This window comes from Coenobita brevimanus, chromosome 1, assembly GCF_032717465.1.
Source record: "Coenobita brevimanus isolate Jiangsu-jjx chromosome 1, ASM3271746v2, whole genome shotgun sequence".
Taxonomy (NCBI): Eukaryota; Metazoa; Arthropoda; class Malacostraca; order Decapoda; family Coenobitidae; genus Coenobita; species Coenobita brevimanus.
In genome coordinates, this window is record NC_136954.1 from 44334680 (window position 1) to 44357639 (window position 22960).

Consider the following 22960-nt stretch of genomic DNA (forward strand, 5'->3'; position numbering starts at 1 on the left):
GGTCTGAGAAATGCTCCTTCCGTGTTCATGCGACTTATCCATTCAGTCTTCAGCGGTATGATGGGACACTCTCTTTTTGCTTACCTAGATGATATCATTGTTGTGAGTAAATCATCCCTGATCATTTTACCAAACTCCAGCAAGTCTTTGAACGCCTCCAGCTTGCAGGCCTGAAAATCAATCTCAGTAAATGTGACTTCCTGCGAAAGAAAATCAAATTCCTAGGCCATGTCGTAGATGCACAAGGCATTCATACTAATGAGGATAAAACTAAGGCGATCATTAACTTCCCAGAATCTACCACTACCGACGCTGTACAAAGTTTCCTGGGCCTCAGTGGCTATTATCGTCGCTTTATCAGGAATTATGCACAGATCGCCGCTCCTCTGACCCACTTACTCAAGCAGAATGTGCCCTTTGTTTGGACTAACGACCAGTCACAAGCTTTCCAAAAACTAAAGACAGCTTTTGTAAATGCCCCTATTCTAGCGTTCCCTGATTATACCACACCCTTCCTTCTCTGCACAGACGCCTCAGGCACTGGACTTGATGCTTTTTTGATGCAACTCGATGAAGCATCAAGGAAGCGCGTAATAGCGTATGCTAGTCGCACCCTTACAACCGCTGAACGTAACTACAGTGTCACAGATCTCGAAGCGCTAGCGGTAATCTGGTCCTTGAAACATTTCAGAGATATAGTCTATGGTTATCCAGTGCATATCCAAACAGACCACCTTCCACTATGTGATTTGTTCAAGAATCGCAACCTAACAGGTAGGTTAGCTAGATGGTCTGTCATCATCCAGGACTTTACTCCCACTTTTCAATGTGTACCAGGCAAGTTGAATATAGTCGCAGACGCACTCTCACGTCACGTAGCAGCAGCTATAACATCACTGCAGCCTGAAGTAACTGAAAATACTACACTAACGTCAGAAGTTGTTCGAAACTTTCAATGCCAAGACCCCATGTGGTCCAAAGTCATTTATTTCCTAGAATCTGGCGATGCCTCGACCTTACCTACTCTGCCAGTATCACTAGATGAGTTCATGCTAGATGATGATCTCTTGTACAGGAAAACACTGCTAACAGGCAAAGATATGCCCAATCGCGAAGTACACCAACTTGTTGTCCCCACTGCCCTGATACCAAAGGTTCTTCATATTGTTCATAATACTCCTCAAGCTTCCCATCCAGGCAAAGACCGATGCTTGCGCCAAGCACGTCTCAAATACTATTGGCCAACCATGCGCCGCGATATCAATGCCCACTGTGACCCTTGCCTCTCCTGCCACCGCCACAAAGGATCAACCGGCTTACCAGCACCTCTCTTACAATACCCAATCCCATCACGACCATGGGAAACTGTCTCAATCGATCTCTTAAAACTACCTCTCACAGAATCTGGCGCTGAGTACTTGTTCGTAGCGGTCGACCACTTCTCCCGCTACTGTGTCCTCGTACCCCTCTCCGACAAGACCGCGAAGAGCGTTGCACGTGCCCTAGTAGATCACGTAATTTGCCCGTTCAGTACCCCTCATACCATTCTTACTGACAACGGTACAGAGTTCAACAATAGCCTTCTCGATGAGATCTGTCGCCACTTTCATATCAGTAAGTGCAATGTCATGCCTAACCATCTGGCTTCCAATGGCCTTGAAGAACGACACAACCGTAAAATCTTAGAGTGCCTCATACATCTCGGCTCCCATAGTTCGTCCTGGGATGACTGGATTCCCCAAGTGGCATCCTCCATCAATAGTTCCATCAATGCATCCATTGCTGAACCTCCCTTCTTCGTCCTCTTTGGTTTTGACAAGGACCTCCCATACTCTCTCTTATCCTCAAAGCCAGAACCCATCTACAACATGGATGATTATGTTAAACTAAAATTGGCCAACTTCCAGACAATCCACCAGTATGTCCAATCCACTTTGGCTTCCTCTCAGGAGGACATGCTGCAGCGCCAACATAAGTCCGCCTCTCCTATCACTATCAATGTAGGCGATCTTGTCTTTGCTCATTCCCATACGCGTTCCTCTAAGTTGGATGACAAATTTACAGGGCCCCACCGCGTCCTCACTCAACAAGGCAACAAATTTCACCTCCAGGACCTGTCCACTAGGGACACCAGATGGGTCCATGTCGATGACTTAAAGCGAGCACCCCGTGGCCTCGTGTTGGAAGAGTCACTTACACAACCTCCTGCCCCCTCTTCCCCTCCTCCCATCCCTCAGTCTACCTTGTCTCCACCTATCCCTCAGTCTCCTTCCTCTCCATCTCCACCTGCTCATTCATCAATCAATCAATATCGGTCCAAACTGCGCTCTACCCATCAACCTCTTCACGACCTCCCCCATTAACTCTACCCTGATTTTCTAGGTACGATGTTAGCGATCTCCCTGCTGGCAGTGCTGACCCTCCTGGGGTCTGGGTCAGGTCAGGACGATGGTGGAGTACGTCCCGGGGCCTTGGTCGGCTCGGGAGGCGAGGTACTCGTAATGCTTATCGACGACATCGCCTCTTTGTGCTACGATCTTGCGCCCCTGGCCGACATAGCCATTGCCCTACCTGCCTACGCGCACCAGCTCCACGGAATCAGGAACCATCTCACGGCCCTCATGGGGACACACAACCCGAACGAGTATCTCTATAACCTTTTCCTCCCACTCTCCTGGCAATTGCAATACATAAATAACAGATTCACTGAGCTCAATGACACATTTTCCATTCAGACACCCGTGGGTCGTTCTTGTGTGAAACGAGGTCTCTTCGACTTCGGCGGTGAGATTCTGAGTGGCTTGTTTGGCGTTGCTACAGCCCGTGACATTTCTGGCTTCAAATCTGATCTCACTCATTTAGCTTCAGCCCTAGAATCACAACGCCGAGTCATTAAAATCCAACACACTATGTTACAGAAGCTCACAACCCAACTCAATGAAGTCACGTCCACTCTAAACAATTTCACCGATATCTTACAACGCCACCTTTCAGATCTCAACGTTATCTCTCAGTTCTTCTACCTCAAACTCAACATGGATAATCTCCAACTGGCCGTTGACTCTCTCCTGTCTCAAGTCTCTACCTTGGTTCGTATCCTGGTCGATGCTATCAATGGACGTGTCACTGCCGACTTAGTAGCTGTCTCAGCTCTCCGTTCTGTCCTGGAATGGGCTCACTCCACCTTCGGTCTCTCCCCAGTCCTCCCTTACTCCTCCCTTGAATATTATTATCCTGTTCTCGAAGCCACTTTTCTCACTACATACGTCGTCATCCATATTCCTCTCTGTTCTGCCAAAACCTTTAACCTTTTCCACATCATTCCCTTCCCTTTCCGCCTCAACAACTCCTTGTTACAGGTATCTGTTCCTTCAGAATATTTCCTCCTCTCCCATGATCATCTTTCCGTTGCCTTCCTTTCTTCCACAGGCCTCCAGCAATGTTCCTCCCTTACTCCGCCCTCTCGTCTCTGTGCTGCCCACCTTTTCGCTATCTTCCTTAGCAGTGCTACACCCTGTGAGTCTGCTTTAGTTCGCAACCATTCCATCTACTCGGCCTGTTCTTTTGTCCCAGCTCCTGACCTCCCGGTCCACCATGCTCACCTCAACCATGTCCAGTCCTTCTTTGCTGTTCCCATCTCTGTCACAATCCTGTGTCCTGGTTCTTCCGTTCGCTCCGTCCCCGCTAGTGGTCTCTACAAAGCACCTGACTATTGTACCATCAAATCAGAGTCCGTCATCACTTACGCCACTCGCTGTCACCAAGCTGTTCGTAAACACTCCTATGACATCCTTCAACCAATCGACATGCCTTCAACCCTACCTTCTGCCAACATTACCATCACCTCCCCTCACTTGCGCATGCTCACCTTCCTCAATGACAGTGATTTCATTATGGATCAATTTTCTCTGGCCTTCAGCCGTTCATGGGTTCATCCAACAGTTGTGTTTCCCCCTGTGGTTATCGCTTTCATAGGTTTTCTACTCATCATCTGTGCAGTGCATTGTTGTGTCAGAAAAATGGAATGTCGACTCCAGGCAATCAGAGTCGCTACCGGCATAGTACGCCCTACACACGACGTAGAAACTCCCCATACTTAGTGCCCTCACATTCCGTGACTACCATTGCTTCTAACATTTAACCAAACTGTGAACAGCACTCTACCTACTAGAAAATGATGGTATTTCTTTCATGCATTACTGAGTGACAGTGTATCCTACAGAAAATACAACAAAAAAAAAAAATGAAGGAAGAACAACAATAGAACTCTCATATCTACTCCTTGTTTATCATGTATCAAACTATTATTGTGTACTTCCCATTATGTTTATATATCCCTTCGACCCTTACTGGATTTGTACCTATTATTCCTTGTATATCTTATATGTATATATCCTTCTAATTCCCTCCCCTCAACATGGCCATGTCTCCCCTACTGCCCCTGTATCATCCTTATCCCTTGTACAAACCTCCCGGTCCTGCCTTCCTACTATATTCAAACACCATTTACCTCCCGGTGTCAGGAGACACCATCTCAGCTACCCGGGGGAGTAGTGTACCCCCTCCACAATATGTCTACCCCCGATGTATATATGTCCCCCCCCAATGCATGCATGCCCCCACTAATCTTGCTAGGTCAGCACCCTTTCCCACGCCTGAAGACGGCGTTATTGCATCAGTTCTTAGCAGACAGCCGACACGGGCAGACTATTTTACTGTGAGCTTGTAATAAACTCCTTATCTAGCTGTTTATACACGGAGTTTCTATCACCAAAGTACTGCAAGTTACATATCAAAATATAACTTATTTCTCTTTGCCTTACCCTGAACATTTCCCCTACGTTTACTCAAGATCGGATACGAATTGCTTCAACTGACCTTGCCATGTGGTCCTGATTTTATATAATTTCTACTAAATACTGGATCAGTCTCTTGGCTGACCCTTAACCCTGAATAAAAGCCCTAACACCTCAGTAAAAACAATAACACCTGAATAAGCTGACACCTGAATAACTCTGAATATAAGCCCAAACACCTGAATAACTCTGAATAAAGCGTCTAACACCTAAATAAGCCCTGAATAAGAGCCCTAACACCTGAATAACCCTGAAAAAACAGCCCTAATACCTGAATAACCCTGAATAATAGCCCTGACACCTGAATAACCTTGAATAAGAGTCCTAACACATGAATAAGAGTCCTAACACCTGAATAACAGTGAATAATAGTCCTGACACCTGAATATCACTGAATAACCAAACACCTGAATAAGCCTGAATAAGAGCCTAACACCTGAATAACCCTGAATAAGAGTCCTAACACCTGAATAACCCTGAACAAGAGCCATAATACTTGAATAACCCTTAATAAGAGCCCTAACACCTGAATAACCCTGAATACGAGCCATAACACCTGAATAGGTCCTGCATAAGAACTGAATAATCCCGCTATTAAGAAAATGGGGATTGGGATGGCACTGAAGAACTTGGCATTCAGTGTCTTGGCTCTGACGCAAACCCTGGAAAAGAAACATCAATGGACACAAGTTGGAATCCTACACATTCTAATTGACGTCTCCTGATCACGAGAGAGAGAGAGAGAGAGAGAGAGAGAGACACTCTTCAAGACTACAGTACAAGACAGCAAAAGTAGGGTAAGCAAGAGCCTCCCCAAACCTCCTGTGTTTACTTCCTCTGCTGGACTACCAAGGCATCACAGTCTATCGGAAAACTTCAATGGGGGAGGAAAGGTGGAGGGAGAGAGGAGGGAGAGAGAGAAGAGGAAGGTCGGGAGGAGGGAGAGAGGATGAGGAGAATAGAAGATGGGAGAGAAGAACGAGGAAGAGAAGATGGATGGAGGGGGGGATGGGTAGGGGGAGAAAAGAATGGGAGAAGAAGGGGAGTGAGGGAAAGCGGAAGAGAAGAGGGGGCGGGGCTATACGGAGGGCAGGAGCGAGGGTAATGGGCGGAGGGACGGTGGGAGGGAGGGAGAGAGATGGACTGTGGGAAGGAGGGAAGGCGAAGGGAGAGAAGGAAGAGGCTGGAAGTCCGGCCTTTGATGTCGCTAATGAAGCGTGCTTAGGGAGTGGCGGACACGAAGACGACACAGAAAGTTGGTGCCTGTGTGAGATGACTTCCTGTTCCCTCTCCTACCGCCCCGAGAGATGAGTAGGAGACACAGGGGGAAAGGAGGAATAAACTGGTGAGGGATATTTGGAAACAGAGAGAAAATGACTGGGAAACGAAGGAAAACTGTGGACGAAACTGAGAGGGATTATGGACGACACGAAAGTTGGAAAGAAAAAAAAGTGTGTGTGTGTGTGATAGCCTATCCCTTTTGCTATCATCTCTGCTCTCCTCTCGAGAGGTTAAGCGGGAGACACGGAGGTGGGAAGGAAGAAACAGGCGTGGTGAATATAGCAGAGAAGTGGGAGGAGGGGAATGGGGAGATGAAAGTAAGAGAGTTTCTGGATGACTTGAAAATTGCAGAGAAAGTTGGCTGCGTGTGTGGAATGTCCCTCTGTTCTTTTACCTCCCGTCTGTCTTCCAGTCTTTGGAGGCTAAGCAGGAGAGAAGTGTGGAAAGGAGGAAGAAGTGGAAGCAGGGATACTGTGAGACCGGAGGAGAAATTGAAGGAAAAGGAGAAGGAAACGGGGAAGAAAATGACACAAATTTTGAAAGGCTCGAAAACTCCATGAAAGTTACTAGGATGTGTGACATGGACTTCTTCCTTCGTCTTTCCTCCAGTCCTGAAAGGTGAGGAGACAAGGGAGGCAGCGAGAAGAGACAGAGGAAGGAGGAAGTGAAAGGAGAATGGGACGGAGCAAGAAGAGAGAGAGGGGGAAAGTGAGAGGAAAGAGAGAAAAGTGAAAGTGAAAGGAGAAAGGGGGGAAGCAAGAAGAGAGAGAGGGGGGAAAGTGAGAGGAAAGAGAGGAAGGAGAAAGTGAAAGGAGAAAGGGGAGGAAGCAGGAAAAGAAAAAAAAAGAGTGAGGAAGATAGAAGATAAGTGGAGGTAAGGAGGAGGGAAATGGGAAAATGAGAAAATAAATTCCTGAGGCAGTGGAAAAAAGGGATGATGGAAGAGTAAAACTATCGGACACTTGAGGACAAGTGGGAGGAAATCGGGAGACTGGGGAAGAAGAAAACAGATATGAACACACTGTAAGAGGAGCAGGAGGAGGAGGAGAAAAAGGAGGAGAAGGAGAAAAGATAGAAATGGGAAAGTTATTAGATATGAAGATATTGTGAGAGAGGACGAGGAGAAGGAAAAGGAGGGGAGAAAATAGAAACGTTAAGTTATAAGAGATTATTTTGGGCGAGGAGAAGAAAGAGAACTGGAAGAATAAGTGACTGTGGTGAGATAAGCACTAAGAAAAAGCAACCAGGGATGGAAGAGATGAGTGTGAAGATGCAGGGAGACAGAAGGAGAAACTGGAAGGAGGGAAAAGGGAAATGACAAGGGGAGACAACAGAGAAAGCAGAGAAGAGACAATAGAAATTACAAGGGGAGATAACAGAGGAAGCAGAGAAAGGAGACTATGGAAATTACAAGGGGAGATAACAGAGGAAGCAGAGAAATGGGACAAAGGAAATTACAAGGTGAGACAACAGAGGAAGCAGAGAAAAGGGACAAAGGAAATTACAAGGGGAGATAACAGAGGAAGCAGAGAAAAGGGACAAAGGAAATTACAAGGGGAGATAACAGAGGAAGCAGAGAAAAGAGACAGAGATTAATAACAGTGAGTTCTGAAATGGTAAGCGTGAGGGATAGGAAGAAATGGATAGATGAAAGAGGCAGCGAGAAGAGACAGAGGAAGGAGGAAGTGAAAGGAGAATGGGACGGAGCAAGAAGAGAGAGAGGGGGAAAGTGAGAGGAAAGAGAGAAAAGTGAAAGTGAAAGGAGAAAGGGGGGAAGCAAGAAGAGAGAGAGGGGGGAAAGTGAGAGGAAAGAGAGGAAGGAGAAAGTGAAAGGAGAAAGGGGAGGAAGCAGGAAAAGAGAGCGGGGGGAAAGTGAGTGGAAAGCATGAGGGGGAAGGCAAGGGAATGAAGAGACTACTGAGGCAACAATAAAATAAATTGAGAACTAATGAGATAGTGATTTTGGAGAGCAAAGAACGACGATATCAGGAAACAATGAAGTAAGAGATGGCGAGGAAAGAAGGAAGAGGAAGAAGAAAAGACGGAATCGGGAGGTCAAGGAGTAGAGAGGAAAGAGGGATGGAAGAAAAATTTAAGCTATTTTGGAAGCACCAGAAATATGATGAGTCGAAAGGGTGTTAAATAAGACGAAGAGTGAACTGAGAAAATTATAAACGAGAGTTGAGAGAGAGAACTGGAAAAAAACGAAGAGAGGAAGAGATGGGACGAGAATATGGGGGAGAGAAGAAAGAGGGAAAGCAAAATCAGAAAAAAAAAAAAAAGGAGAGTGAGATGTGGAAAACGAGAGAGAGAGAGAGAGAGAGAGAGAGAGAGACGTAACCAAACGACTGTGAAAGTAAGCATATGGGAAAAATTACAGAAGATATCCAAGAAAAAAAGGTACGATATAAGTAATAAAAGAAACCATCATCATCATCATCATCATCATCATCACCATAATCATCACCATCAAGGACATTATCACACACGATGAAGAAAGTCAAATCCTTAAAGATGGATGGGTAAAAAAACATGTTGAGTTCAAGTATGTAAGCAAAACACACACACACACACACACACACACACACACACACACACACCTATACGGAAACATAACACAGGTACACACAGCAAAGTTGGCAATTCGCAAACAAAATGTTAAATGGCTCACAGTCGATTATTAAGACTGACGGCCTGAAGGTGTGGGCAAACCTCTATTTTCTGACGGTCCATTGGTTACTATTTATTCATCAGTTTGGAATTCCAGATTGCACAAGGATCACTGACTATGCCTGCAATTGCTAGGAGAGGAGAAAACTGTATACTTCCTTTAAAATACGATAATTACATCATGTGCTTAAAAAAAATGTTAACCCATGAGTATGTTGATGTTTTACGATTTTTTATGCTACTTAACAACGCTTTACACACACACACACACACACACACACACACACACACACATACACACACGCAAGCACGCGAGTAGGCTATATATATGAGTACAGGGTCGTCTGTCATTAACATACTCGGGGAGTTAAAATGGATATATGAGGAAGAACGACAAACAGAGCGGTGGTGAGCAAAGAGGAGTAAATGTTAAGCTTATATTGCTGAACTTCTTGACTAGCAGTAAAGACCCAGGTTCATATGTAACGTGAATCTTATGGACTGCAGGCTGTCTCCCTTCTCCGACCGTCCATCCTCCTCCGCTCAGGTTAAGTAGTTTAGGGACGTTTGTACAGCCAGGCAGCTTACCCGACCAGTTATATCGGTGCCAGTACATGAAGGTATCCCTCTCCAACACCAACCCTTCACTATGATGACGTATTTTTTATTCCTGCTCCGTCTAAGCGATTTTATTAAACTTATGAGATTTAGGGGTTCGTGATTTCCATTCCGTGTACTATTTTTACATTTTTCCTTACCTAGAAAATTCTTGGTTAAGTTAGGTTACTTTTCTTAGTATCAGGTTAGGTTAGCTTCTTAGTCAGTTAGGTAATCTGTTAGGTTGGGTTAGGTAAGGATAAATTAGAGTAAAAAATAAGAAACACTGGATGAATGATCTTGCTGGAAAAATCAAACTCAGCAGGGAATGCAACAAAGGTATACAGAATGGAAATGTGGGAACTGGAGACGCTGGTTATAATTCCCGTTATCTCTCAATCCACGCTGATAACAATCGTATGGAGTAACCAAGAGAAAATGAAAATGCACGGTATTGGACTGAAGATGCTAATACTCACTTTGACGGTCTCTGTGTTGAGAGAGAGAGAGAGAGAGAGAGAGAGAGAGAGAGAGAGAGAGAGAGAGAGAGAGAGAGACTCAACATTCATTACACCCCTCTGACGACCTTGGCGTTAAGGATCAACTCAAACGAAAGTGAGAGAGAGATAGAAAATAAAGATACAAAGTACGATAAGGATAAAAGATAAGGAGAAAGCCAAACAAGGATAAATTGCACACTCACTTTGACCGTCTCGCTGTTGAGTGTCATTTCCACCACGTCCAGTGAGTACAGCTTCCTCTTACCCTCGTCCGTGAAGCTGATGTTGCCTGTCAGTCCCTCCATCTCAACCTGCAACAACAACACCAAGATAATGCAAGAAACACACCAACAATACCAAGATAATGCAAGAAACACAACAACAATACCAAGATAATGCAAGAAACACAACAACAACAATACCAAGATAATGCAAGAAACACAACAACAATACCAAGATAATGCAAGAAACACAACAACAATACCAAGATAATGCAAGAAACACACCAACAATACCAAGATAATGCAAGAAACACAACAACAATACCAAGATAATGCAAGAAACACAACAACAATACCAAGATAATGCAAGAAACACACCAACAATACCAAGATAATGCAAGAAACACACCAACAATACCAAGATAATGCAAGAAACACACCAACAATACCAAGATAATGCAAGAAACACAACAACAATACCAAGATAATGCAAGAAACACAACAACAATACCAAGATAATGCAAGAAACACAACAACAATACCAAGATAATGCAAGAAACACACCAACAATACCAAGATAATGCAAGAAACACACCAACAACAACAATACCAAGATAATGCAAGAAACACACCAACAACAACAATACCAAGATAATGCAAGAAACACACCAACAATACCAAGATAATGCAAGAAACACAACAACAATACCAAGATAATGCAAGAAACACGCCAACAACAACAATACCAAGATAATGCAAGAAACACAACAACAATACCAAGATAATGCAAGAAACACACCAACAATACCAAGATAATGCAAGAAACACACCAACAATACCAAGATAATGCAAGAAACACAACAACAATACCAAGATAATGCAAGAAACACAACAACAATACCAAGATAATGCAAGAAACACACCACCAGCAACAATACCACGATAATGCAAGAAACCCACACCAGCAATACCAAGATAATGCAAGAAACACCCGCCAACAATACCAATATAATGCCAGAAACACACCAACAATAATACCATGATAATGCAAGAAACACACAACAACACATAGTACGGGTAACGAAATAATGTACTGGTTTGCTTTCACGTGATGGTACTGGTCCACTCTCCCAAATCACATACAAAGTCGTGGCTGCGTGTAAGTTCGATGTATTTTAGGTATGGGGTACCAATAAGTCTCCTTAGTTTCTACCCAAATCAACCGTCCAGTCTGAATACACATGGCCATTAAATGAGCTGAAAACGGTCATGAATATCTGTCATGTTAAATTTTAAAAAAGTGCTATAATATAAAAATTTTCCGTTCGACGTCTGCTTCACAGGACAAAGTCAACTCAGACAGATCTGGCCTAATCTGAGTCAAAGTTGGTGGAACGGATATGCGCCAGGCAAGGATGAAGCAAGCAGATTTCTAGAGTAATCTGTCGAAGGTCAAGGTCACACGGCAAGGTAAAATATTCGACACTTGACCAGCTGGAGAGCGTGGGTGTTGCAATCCCAGTGCTGCTGCTTGTCATAATATTATTAATTTTACTGATCTTGCTATTATTTGTGATTTTCCATTTCAGAGAGAGAGAGAGAGAGAGAATTTAGACACGTGAGGGGTATCAGTGTCAAAGTGAGACTCCACCTCTCTCTCTCTCTCTCTCTCTCTCTCTCTCTCTCTCTCTCGTTAACATAGTAATGTGCGTTTAACAGTGCACCACCACCCCCATGCCTCAGCTCACCCTGCTGCTGTCTGTGTCATATTCCCATAAACCTGCTGCACACCTCATCCGCTAAGCACCCTACCACCGCTGCCATACCAGTGCCTTCCCTCGCTTACACAAGGATATTATTGTACGCACAGCCTCCCCATGGACTCATAACACTTCTGTCAGGATGCAGTGACACTCCTTCGGTGCGAGAAACCTTCCTTGACATGAACAATGACGTCTAGAGGTAGAAGTACGGTCAGCATCAAAAGTCCTGTCGCTTCTCCTGCTTCTTTTTTTTTGCATGGTCTACGAAAATCTGTGGTGAATCTGTAGGAATTAACACAGATAACACTGATCAATGGCCAAATAAAGCGAACAGTTTAAGTTACTGTGGATTCATCTCACTGCTTTTTAAAGCAGATGGAGAGAAAACTAAGAGGCGACAAAATTTTTGATGCCGACTTCTTCACCCTGTCCCCCTAAATCTCTTACAAAGAAAAACAAACAGCAGCACACTTGCTGGTCTTTTCGAGGCTATTTGTTATAGGGAAGGTTTGTCCATTCATCCATCCATCATCCAATCCTACATTGCCCCGTGAGGCGCGTAGAAGCCCGGGGCTAGGCAGTTGGTCCTGACATTTAAGACGAGAGTGACCAGCCTCACTCATCCCTGAGTGGCATTACATGAGCAATCAACCCCAACTACCCCTTGGATATAAACCTTCACCGGCTCAATCCGAATGGAGCGCAATAATTACCCACTAAACCACCAGGCGCCAAAATTTGGTTATATGGTTACCACCCAGCGTAGTAAATGGTTTCCTGGTGCACAGGATACCATTTGGCTTGTCACTCAGTGCAGAGTCACCCACAGGCTGAAGGACGTGGAAAAAATGAAGGAAAGAAAGACAGAAGACAAAACTATTTTATGAGTTAAAAGCAAAGAAAGAACAGCAGGATGTCAAGCCGTGTCTTTTCTGCCAATGAGCTACGTGAAAATCTGTGCTATATGAAGGCAAATGAACTATGGCTATGAACTTTTTGCACCCTAATATTCCACTTACACTCTTTTTACCCTAATTTTACCCAAAACTGCCATCTCTCCACCTTGAATGCTGAGCTGTAACAATAGATTAACACTAGAATATGAGGACAGTCAGGAAACAGTTCTGTGGAGAGGATGTGGAACTTCAGCAATATCTTTTTCTGCCATTCAGCTATGTGAAAGAAGCCGCAACAGGACGAAAATCTGGCACGTTATGGTAAAAAAGGGTATAGTGCAATAGTTACCCTCTTTAGCACCATAACATGTCCACAGTGCCACCATAACACATTACACATTTCCCTCAAGTGCCTGGCATCGTCTTTTATTCGTTCTTAGCACCTTACCCCAGGCCTACCCTGACAACCTAATATTCCATACTACAACATAATTCTACACTCTGACACCCTAATATTCCATACTACAACATAATTCTACACCCTGACATCCTAATTTTCCACACTACAACATAATTTTACATCCTAACACCCTTATATTCCACGCTGACAACCGAATTCCACACCCTGACACCCTAATATTCCACACTGACAACTTTATTTTACATCCTGACACACTAATTTTCCACAATGACAACTCAATTCTACACCCTGACACCCTAAATATTCCACATTGACAACCTAGCTTTACACCCTGACACCATACCCATCCTTCTTAACACTCTAATATCCCACCCTGACACTTAATCCTACAACCTGACACAGCCAATCACAGACATTATATCACTGAAGAAACACCTACCTACCCACTTCACGAGCAGGGCAAAACAACACCCCGATCGGAACACACTACTACGTGCCACACCTCCTGTCATCCACCCACCAGAGGTATCCTTACATAGAGCTGGTCGAGTTCCCCTGGCTTGGCCTACAGCAGGACATCACCCAACCCTCCTCAGATACCAGTTTAGATTTGGGTTGGGTATAATCACAGACATGGGCCTCATTTGTACACTAAACCCACACAACGTAACACACATAATGAAGCACTGCACAGAATATACCACACTAAAACACAGACACACTATCAACGGTGTACGGAACCTATAGGACAACCTTATAGGGGCGGTTGTTTACCTGTGGTCGACGGGTACGCTTGGTCAGGAGGTCCAGGGTTAAGCAACAAGAACAACAACAGCAACAGCCTCTGGACACCATAATACTCCACCCTAGAGAACTGTTTTTCCTCTCTAGCACCCTAACATCTCTACAGTACATTTCTAACTCCTCAACCACCTTCCTCAACCCCCTGGTGATTTTTTGTTATTCACTCCTGACATCCTTCCTGCAACTCCATCCTAACACCACACTATTCCACAGACACCCTAATTCTACATCCTGACATCCTAACCACCATTCTAGACACTGATACTCCACTCTGGCACCCAAATACTCCACCCTGGGACCCTAATTACTCCACCCTGGCACCCTAAATACTCCATCCTGGCACTCTAATTACTCCACCCTGGCACTCAATACTCCATCCTGACACCCTAATACTCCACCCTAGCACCCCAACACTCCACCCTGACACCCTAATATTCCACCCTGACACCCTAATACTCCACCCTGGTACCCCAATACTCCATCCTGGCACTCTAGTACTCCATCCTGGCACCCTAATACCCCATCCTGGCACCCTAATACCCCACCCTGGCGCCCTAATACCCCACCATGACACCTACTCCTGGACCCACCTTCCTCAAGTGCCTGGTGATCTTCTCGCCGTGCTCCCAGACGCTGTGATCAGCGTCATTGCTGTGGCAGCTGATGATCCGCGGCGTCCCCAGCCCAGGAGACTCACCAAACACGTCCACTTTCTTGTGCCGTAGTCTGGTCAGCGCCTCAGCAACCACCCTCACCGCGTCGTAGATCAGTGCTGACTGGGCCTGGGGAAGAGAGGATGGGCTGATTTTTTGAGGAGGAGGAGGACACAGTTCTTAGCATCAAACTTGAATATCGACAGAGCATGTGGAAGGGGAGACAGGTCCAGTGCTGTTGGTGGGTGGGTGGGGCGAAAGAGAAATTGAAAGGAAAATAAAGAGACGATCATTTTTTCCTTCAAAAATCATACCGTCCCCTGGAAGACGACTCACAGCAGTCTAATGAAAATCAAGGTCCCTAACTGCAGGATAAAAGGAGGGGAATTAATGCAATGTCGATTATGAGCTGCAATTTAATATCGTTTGAAGATATACACAGGCGCTGGAAAGATGAAGGAAAATTTCTGAAAGTAATACACGAAGGAGCCTAAAATAATATACTAAGACGTTGAAACTATTATACCAGGGCGTTGACAATAGTATATGAATCGTTGAAAGTAATGAACGAAGGCGCTGAATATACTATGCAGAGGCGCTCTTAATAACACAGAAGACGTTGAAAGTAGCACAGAAGGCGTTGAAAATAATATACAAAGAAGACAAACGCAATATACCGTACGCAGGATTTGAAAATACTATAAAGAGGAGGGGATTATTTGCGGGATTTTACCCATGGTTATTTTACTGGGGGAAATAAGGGAGACTACCTCTCACTACGATACCTTCACTACACTACACTACACCACGGTACACTACATTACGCCACAGTACACAACACTTTTCACTACACTATGCTACACTTCAGTACATTACACTACAATACACCACACTGCACTGCACTGCACTTTACTGCACTACATTATGCTGCACTACACTACACATCACATTACACAGCACTACGCTGCGCTACACCACACTACACAACGCTACACTGCACTACACAATGCTACACTTCACTACACTACACCACATTACACTACACAGCACTACACAATGCTACACTTCACTACACTACACTACAATACACACCACACACCCACACAGTTAGTTAGTTAGTTTATTGACAAAAATTCTTCACATGGTTACATTTCGTAAGCTGATAACTATCGCAAAGAATACAATTTTTGTCCAAACAAAGAACATATTTACATTATAAGTAGAGAGGTACCAACAAACATTTGTCTTGTACTCCATTCCTTTGAAAAACATAGTTTCCAATTAGTTCCTTAAACTACAATAGTACAGTGTATACCAGTCAACTATGCATCTAGATCAACCTCCACTATGTACACATTATCACAATATTACCCAGAACATTATTTAATCGTATACCCTCAATGCATCATCAATATACTTACATAGCTCTTTACAGTTTTCTGCTTCATTAAGTAAATCAGTAAGTGACGAGAAATTTAACATTGTAAACCTACGGCGAAAATCAGCAGACAAAGGACATTCTAACAAAACATGAGTTTCATCTTGGACCTTACCCTCTTCACACTCACACAACCTCGACTCACGAGGTGTTCTACTCCACCTTCCGGTCTCAATCCTCAAATTATGTGACATAAGTCGTAACCTTGTAAATGACCTACGTGTATGGTCAGGTATATAGAGTTTACTTTTGTATATAGGATGAACTGTTAGGCCAGGGTTCATTATTGATCTATATGTCACATATTTTGTTGCTGAATCTGCTTTATCACCAATTATCCCCAAAATATATTCCATTGGGTTAGAGGTAGTATCACAATTAAGCGACTTTATTATGAATCTATATCCTACTGTATTGTACTGTCTGCATAAGTCATATACGTAACAAAGTGGCGCATCTGTATCACCAGATGTGATTCTTTCTGCATAAAACGTCTTCCTCTTCTTTGCAATAACAAACTTTACTGGAAAAATTCCCGACTCAGCCAAAGTTAGGTCTGTACTTGTATTAATTCTTACTCCCAATAGGCATTTTACGAGCTGATTGTACTGTCGGATTATTCCTTTTGGGTTACCTGTCAACCAAGTCTCTGCGCTATATATAAGTGCCGAAGTTACTGCTGCATCAAATACTTTACGTTTGTATATAAACGGCATGTCAGTATTCATTCCACAAAAAATGGAAAACTTAATAACAAGAGCTGAATTGCCTGACTCATGACATGAAAGTACAGTACACACACACACACACACACACACACACACACACACACACACACACACACACACACACACACACACACACACACACACACACACACACACACACAATTCTGCATGACACTGAATATTAACATATTCTTCTACCCCCTTGAATTTAATGAACATAGAGCTTGACAAACTGACATGGAATTAGCATATTTCTGACTTTTATGAACAGCCTCGATGTTGAAAAGTGAAATTATAAAAACGACCGAGTGAAAATGCCTTAATACATTTAATCAAACAGACTTTTTTTCAGCAGTATGGCAGGCTATATTTTATTCTTCACCTATCCAACGTGGCAACTATATTAGAACTAAATGAAGGAGTATTAGCACCCACACTAACATATGGGCGCGAGGCTGGTGACAGGAAAATGAAACGTCAAGAGTTACAGCGGTGGAGATGGGAGTCTTGGGAAACGTGTGTGAGGTGAAGACAATGGAGAGGATGGGAAGTAGTGTAATTCGACTTCAGGTGCCATATCATAGCACTAAAGTGGTAAAACAGGGCTATATCCAACCCCTCCAATTCGAAAACATATTCTCTCTCTCTCTCTCTCTCTCTCTCTCTCTCTCTCTCTCTCTCTCTCTCTCTTATTGTAGGAAACAAATTAAATCATCCGTCAGTACCAACAACTAAACAGTCCGGAAAGAATAAAGAAAAAAATATCCTCGCACTGAACTGGTAAACTTAGTAAAACTGCCACCATTTCCACCGTGCCACCAGCTTTTCCTTGACAAATTTCCACCACCTGACACCACCAGCAGGTCACTCTACAAGCTGGCCAAACTTGTCATGCAGTTTCGTCAGGGTGGGGGAGAGAGGAGGTCTGGGCGAGACGACACAAGGTTTACTGTTGAGGAATTTGTATAGTTCACCAAAACAAGCCACTAGGAGCGTTGTGTGTGTGTGTGTGTGTGTGTGTGTGTGTGTGTGTGTGTGTGTGTGTGTGTGTGTGTGTGTGTGTGTGTGTGTGTGTGTGTGTGAGAGAGAGAGAGAGAGAGAGAGAGAGAGAGAGAGAGAGAGAGAGAGAGAGAGAGAGAGAGAGAGAGAGAGAGAGGCTGCCATGGTAACGCAAGACAACACCGATATTTAGGTAACAGCAGGGTAATCAAGAGAACCTTAAAATATAATTGTTGAATATAATTGCATCCCAAAATTAAGAATGATACACACAAATGATACATATAAACAGCAAAATCCACAATCCCTAAATAATTCTCAGCGTTACCATGGTTACGGGAAACAACAGGGACAATTAGGCACTACTAGGACAGCAGGAAATATCATAAAATGTAATAAAATAGTATTCTCAAATTTACAGCAGCATAAGTCGCAATACCAACAAAACTATCCATGAAAATCTTGCGTTGCCATTGTTGAAAAAAAAAAAAAAAATCAACAGCTAGGTAACAGCAGGGCAATGAAGACAGCCGTAAAATATAGTCAATGGGTAACATAACGCTCAAACGAGGAGCAAAACCCAAATTACCTGATAATCCTCTGTGTTGCCATGGTTACGAAAAGCAATATGGACAATCAAGAATATCGTAAAATGTAATCGTGGCATATAATCCTATCCTACTGTTAAGGCCAATACACAGATCGGGACAAACAGAAAAGCCCACAATACCTGAGAATTCTGCTGTACTGTCATTACGAAAACTATTATCGACTACCGGAAATATAATCGTGAAATATTATGTATGGAAACTATAATGGTCATAATAACAGCAAAACCAACAACGGCAATATAAACAGTCAAGATACTCCAATTTACCGTCAAATATAATCGGCCCCCACAATTAAGTATACGAGTGGGGATGAGGAGACTGGCAAAAGCTGAGAATACTACGCCTCTTAACAGGGTTATTGGCCTCTCAGCTGTTTCGGCGTGGCACATTACCCCGGGAATTTCCCCTGTAGCGTAGTGCAACCAGCTAAGACCACGCTAATCCACTGTAATTCCACCCTGATACCCCTCCACACCTCCCACTGGCACGCCATCCACACCACTTGCCAGGTGTGTGTTTGCTATTACAGTGTCGTATGCCTCTAGGCTTGGCTGACTTCCTTACACCAGTTCCTTGACAATTTTTAACACCTTTCTACGTTCTTTATAACCACTTATTTTCGACCATGTTTATAATAATATCATCACAATAATATTAATGTGACACAAGAAGATAAGCTCGAGATGCCTCATACTGCTGTTAGAATGCAACCCTAGGGCTCGTATTCTCTCCAGTTAAGGAAGCACCCTGACACCTCTTCCTTAGCTATTTCTTTTTGGATGAGGGTGGTTAATATCCTATTGCATGTTATTTTGCAGAGTATGGCGATATTGGAAGGATTTAAGTAACACAGAGGAGGACATTGAGTAATAAAAGAAATAAATAGTGCAGGAAACGGTGTTTGGGAGCTTCGTCGACCAACGACATACGGACCCAAGTGACAGCCGAGTTCGTGGTTGCAGTTTCTTTGCAATTTATTATAATGCACATTACACCTTCATATTCTACTTCATTAGGCTTCCAGTCTAGGCATATGTTCGTATTCTAAACGACGTAGGTGGCTTCGTGGCACCTGTGTTAAGCGATTTGTTATGGACACTACACTGATATTGTCTTTTGTGTCATTTATATATTCCGGTTGGTGGCATCGAGACAGTCTGACGCAGGATTGTACAAAAGGATAAAAGGCGTCACATGGCCATCGGTCTGGGCAAATGTTCGTGTTCTAAGAGACACAGAAGGCTACGTAACACCTCTTCCTCTGTGATTTATCAGGTCCAGTATACCCGGAATGTCTGTGGTATACATCCTCCACCTCCACGCAATCCACATGACATGTTGGGCTACTTGTCTGGGTGTATGGTCGTCTTGTAGATGACACTGGAGGTTTAACAGCACGATAGTTCTTTTACTTCAACTTGGTCCAAATTATTATCCTTTTGCAACTTATTTCAAGTAGCTCGGACGCAGAAAAAAACGACAATTTTTACTATATCCTTACGGTAGCACTTCTTCGTGACTAGTGCTAATGTATTGCTATACCTCAAAGATGGAGGGACCCAATTTTAGGTCAAGGTAAAGTGAAGAGAGTAGTTTTTTTTTTTTTTAAGTTTTATGTTGTGCTTTTTACACCTTGATACTGTTTTTATGTTATACATTTCCATTAGCATCTGTCTGGCCTTATAATCGTGATCTAACGCAGTAATTATTAAATCTGAGTAAGTCCCTAATTTTGGGGTGGTTATGTATGGAACACCTGTAACTGTTACCTGTAATTAGCCTTCTCCCCACCTTAATTGGTGTAGATAACAGTCACACTGGATCAGGTATGCTGTAACATCATTAACACCACCACTATCATCACCATCATTACTATCACTATAACCATCACCTCATCATCATCATTATCATCATCATCATCGCTCCAGAAACAATCGCCGGATCTTGATTCCCAGGCCAGTCAAGAGAACGTAAAAGTAATGTCTTTTAACCCAGCCTGTTCGTCCTTATAAAAGAAATACAGACCAACTACAAATTCTATAGATGCGTGTTGTAGTATGGGAGATGGTTGTGGAACGTGTCCCTTCACGACCTTGGTATACTCTTTTAATATTAGTCAAAAGCCTTCCTGTTCTTTTCTTAGTCTCCTCTTTCTCCTTCTTTTCTTCTCTTACTTCTCTTCCTCTTCTCCTTCATCCACCCACATCCCAACCTTAACATCCCTCCCCAATTTCCTCTACTTACGCGAGGAGAATCATGCATACCTTTACAGTTATTTGGGCCAGCTTACAGGAGGAATAGTATGACAACAAAGTCACACTACAGGTGAGAGAGGGGTAAATCTCTCTCTCTCTCTCTCTCTCTCTGACCAGTCTTATGAGCTAGTTTGTCTCTTTACCCAACCGGGAATTCGGTAAACAAAGCTCGAGATGATATGACCGTTCCCAAACACAATATCTGGATGGAGAGAGAGAGAGAGAAAGAGAGATTAATATTTTACACATTATACATTTTTCAGGACGCTTAAAATGAGGATATAATTTTGTCTAGTTCATTATGCATATTCCAAGACATTTTATTCTTTGGTTATACATTTTTTATATAGGATAGTCCAATACAGCATCCTCTAATTTTGTGTTGTGGGGACAGCTCAATGTGCTAGTATGAGGAGCGTTGACATTTTGGCTATTTAATGATAATCCTAATCAACAGTGTAATTAATGGACTCCAGGAAATGTCTCCTGAGCTGGTAAAGAGGCAGCCAAGGCTATATCTGACCTTGCTCGTTCAAAAAGGCATCTCCAAGGCTAAGGAATTGCGTCTGTTGGTAGCAATATATATATATATTTTTTTTTTGTCTTCCGTACACGTACCCTTCTAACCCATCTAGGCCGAAAAAAGGCGTCTGGCGGCAGCACGAAAACACATGGTGCTCTGAGAGACTTTCAAAGAAACTTCAGGAGGGTGGTATTAATTCTGAGAGACAATTGCTATACCAACGTGGGTCCAATTCTCAGCCGTCGTGAAGCTACAGTTACAGATGACCTATGGGTTAATTATGAGGCAGGCCATTTACGCCCTTAAGATCAGCATTAACTTTAGCTCCGAAACGGAAGACAACTGCACATACGGTGATCCATTTTTTTTTTTTTTTCTTTAAAGAAGAGCCTCAACATAACCTCCTTAGATATGTATCCCCCCAAAGAAAAAATATATCGCGATACACACTGAGAAGGCCATTTCCACAAGCTACTCAGATTCTCCGTAGATCAAATAAAAGTCTTTTGGCGTTAAAAATATACATGCCTGCCTTCTCCACACGCTGCTCTTGTTCTCCCCGGCATTAACAAACACCCCCATAACAGTTTAGCTACATAAATGAGAAACCACTTTCACGCAACACGATCCTTGGAAAAGAAAAATCTCTTCTGTAAACTGAAATTAATACAGAGTCACGCATGTAGGCAATGGCTGGAGTGCACGCACGCACGCACTTAGCCTAGCGTTCGCACACGCACACACATACTGAGAGAGAGAGAGAGAGAGAGAGTGTAGGGGAAAGGGAGAAGAGGGAACGAGAGAACGAGAGAATGGGTAGGAGTGAAGGAAGGAGGTAGGTAGGAATGAAGGCAGAAAGGGGGGAGAGGGAAAATGAAAATAGGAAGTAGGAATGAAAAGAGGGGAGAGGGGGAGTGGGGGCGAGAGGGAGAGTAGAGGGAAGTGGGTGATTGGAGGGGGGAGAGAGAGAGTAGAGGGATGAGGAAAGGGAAGAGAGCAGAGAGGACAGGTACAATAAGAAGGGGAGACAGAGAGTAGAGCAAGAGAAGGCAAGACCAGGAAGGAAGGGCGAGAAGAGAGAAGAGGGAGGGGAAGAGGGGAGAGTGCGATCGGTGAGGAGGGAAAGAAATAAGTGCGAGCAACTACACAACTATTGTGTCCCTCTGTCGTACTGTTCCTGCAACGAATATGGTGGAGCAATGCAAATTTTTGAAGCAATTACCTCTTGCAGTTGCCCTATACACTGACAATAACGCCTTATTTACAAAAACGTTTTTTACATCGACCGTGCATTTCTGTAACCACCACAGATTTATACAGTTTATTTATGCAACTACCAAATGTTACTGCAACCTTTATTTCTGCAATTACTATATATTATTGCAATTTCTATTTCTGCAACTGCCATATATTACTGCAACTATTGCAGATATTTTACCACCCCAAAAACTGCACTGACAGGAACTGTTTGTAATTTCCCTAACATTTCCAATTACCAAACTGTGATAGTAATGTATTTTTGAAAACTACTGTATCTTTTGGGGTTATCCTATACAATTCCCATGGTTTTTTTGGCAACTATCATTTTTCAGCCTTTTTCTCGTTTTTCTTTTTGCAGATTAGGTACATTTTTATTAACAGCGATTATATTTTTACAACTTTCTGCTCCCTCTTCTCCCTGGCATTTAAGTTCCAGCTGGCTATTCCTTCCTTTACACTTCTGCGTCTTCAGCCACTTTCATGC

The 22960-nt window shown here is 43.4% G+C and overlaps 1 protein-coding gene across 1 annotated transcript in view; it reads right to left on the reverse strand.

The window, feature by feature from the left end:
* LOC145395764 (glutamate receptor 1-like) overlaps positions 1–22960 on the reverse strand; it is a gene marked incomplete at its 5' end in the record, with an annotated part of 589675 nt that overhangs the window by 95254 nt on the left and 471461 nt on the right. The window contains 2 exons of the mRNA XM_080269331.1: positions 10108–10215; positions 14600–14791. Of these exons, the coding sequence (XP_080125457.1) occupies positions 10108–10215; positions 14600–14791 (300 nt within the window). The remainder of the gene's footprint in view (positions 1–10107; positions 10216–14599; positions 14792–22960) is intronic.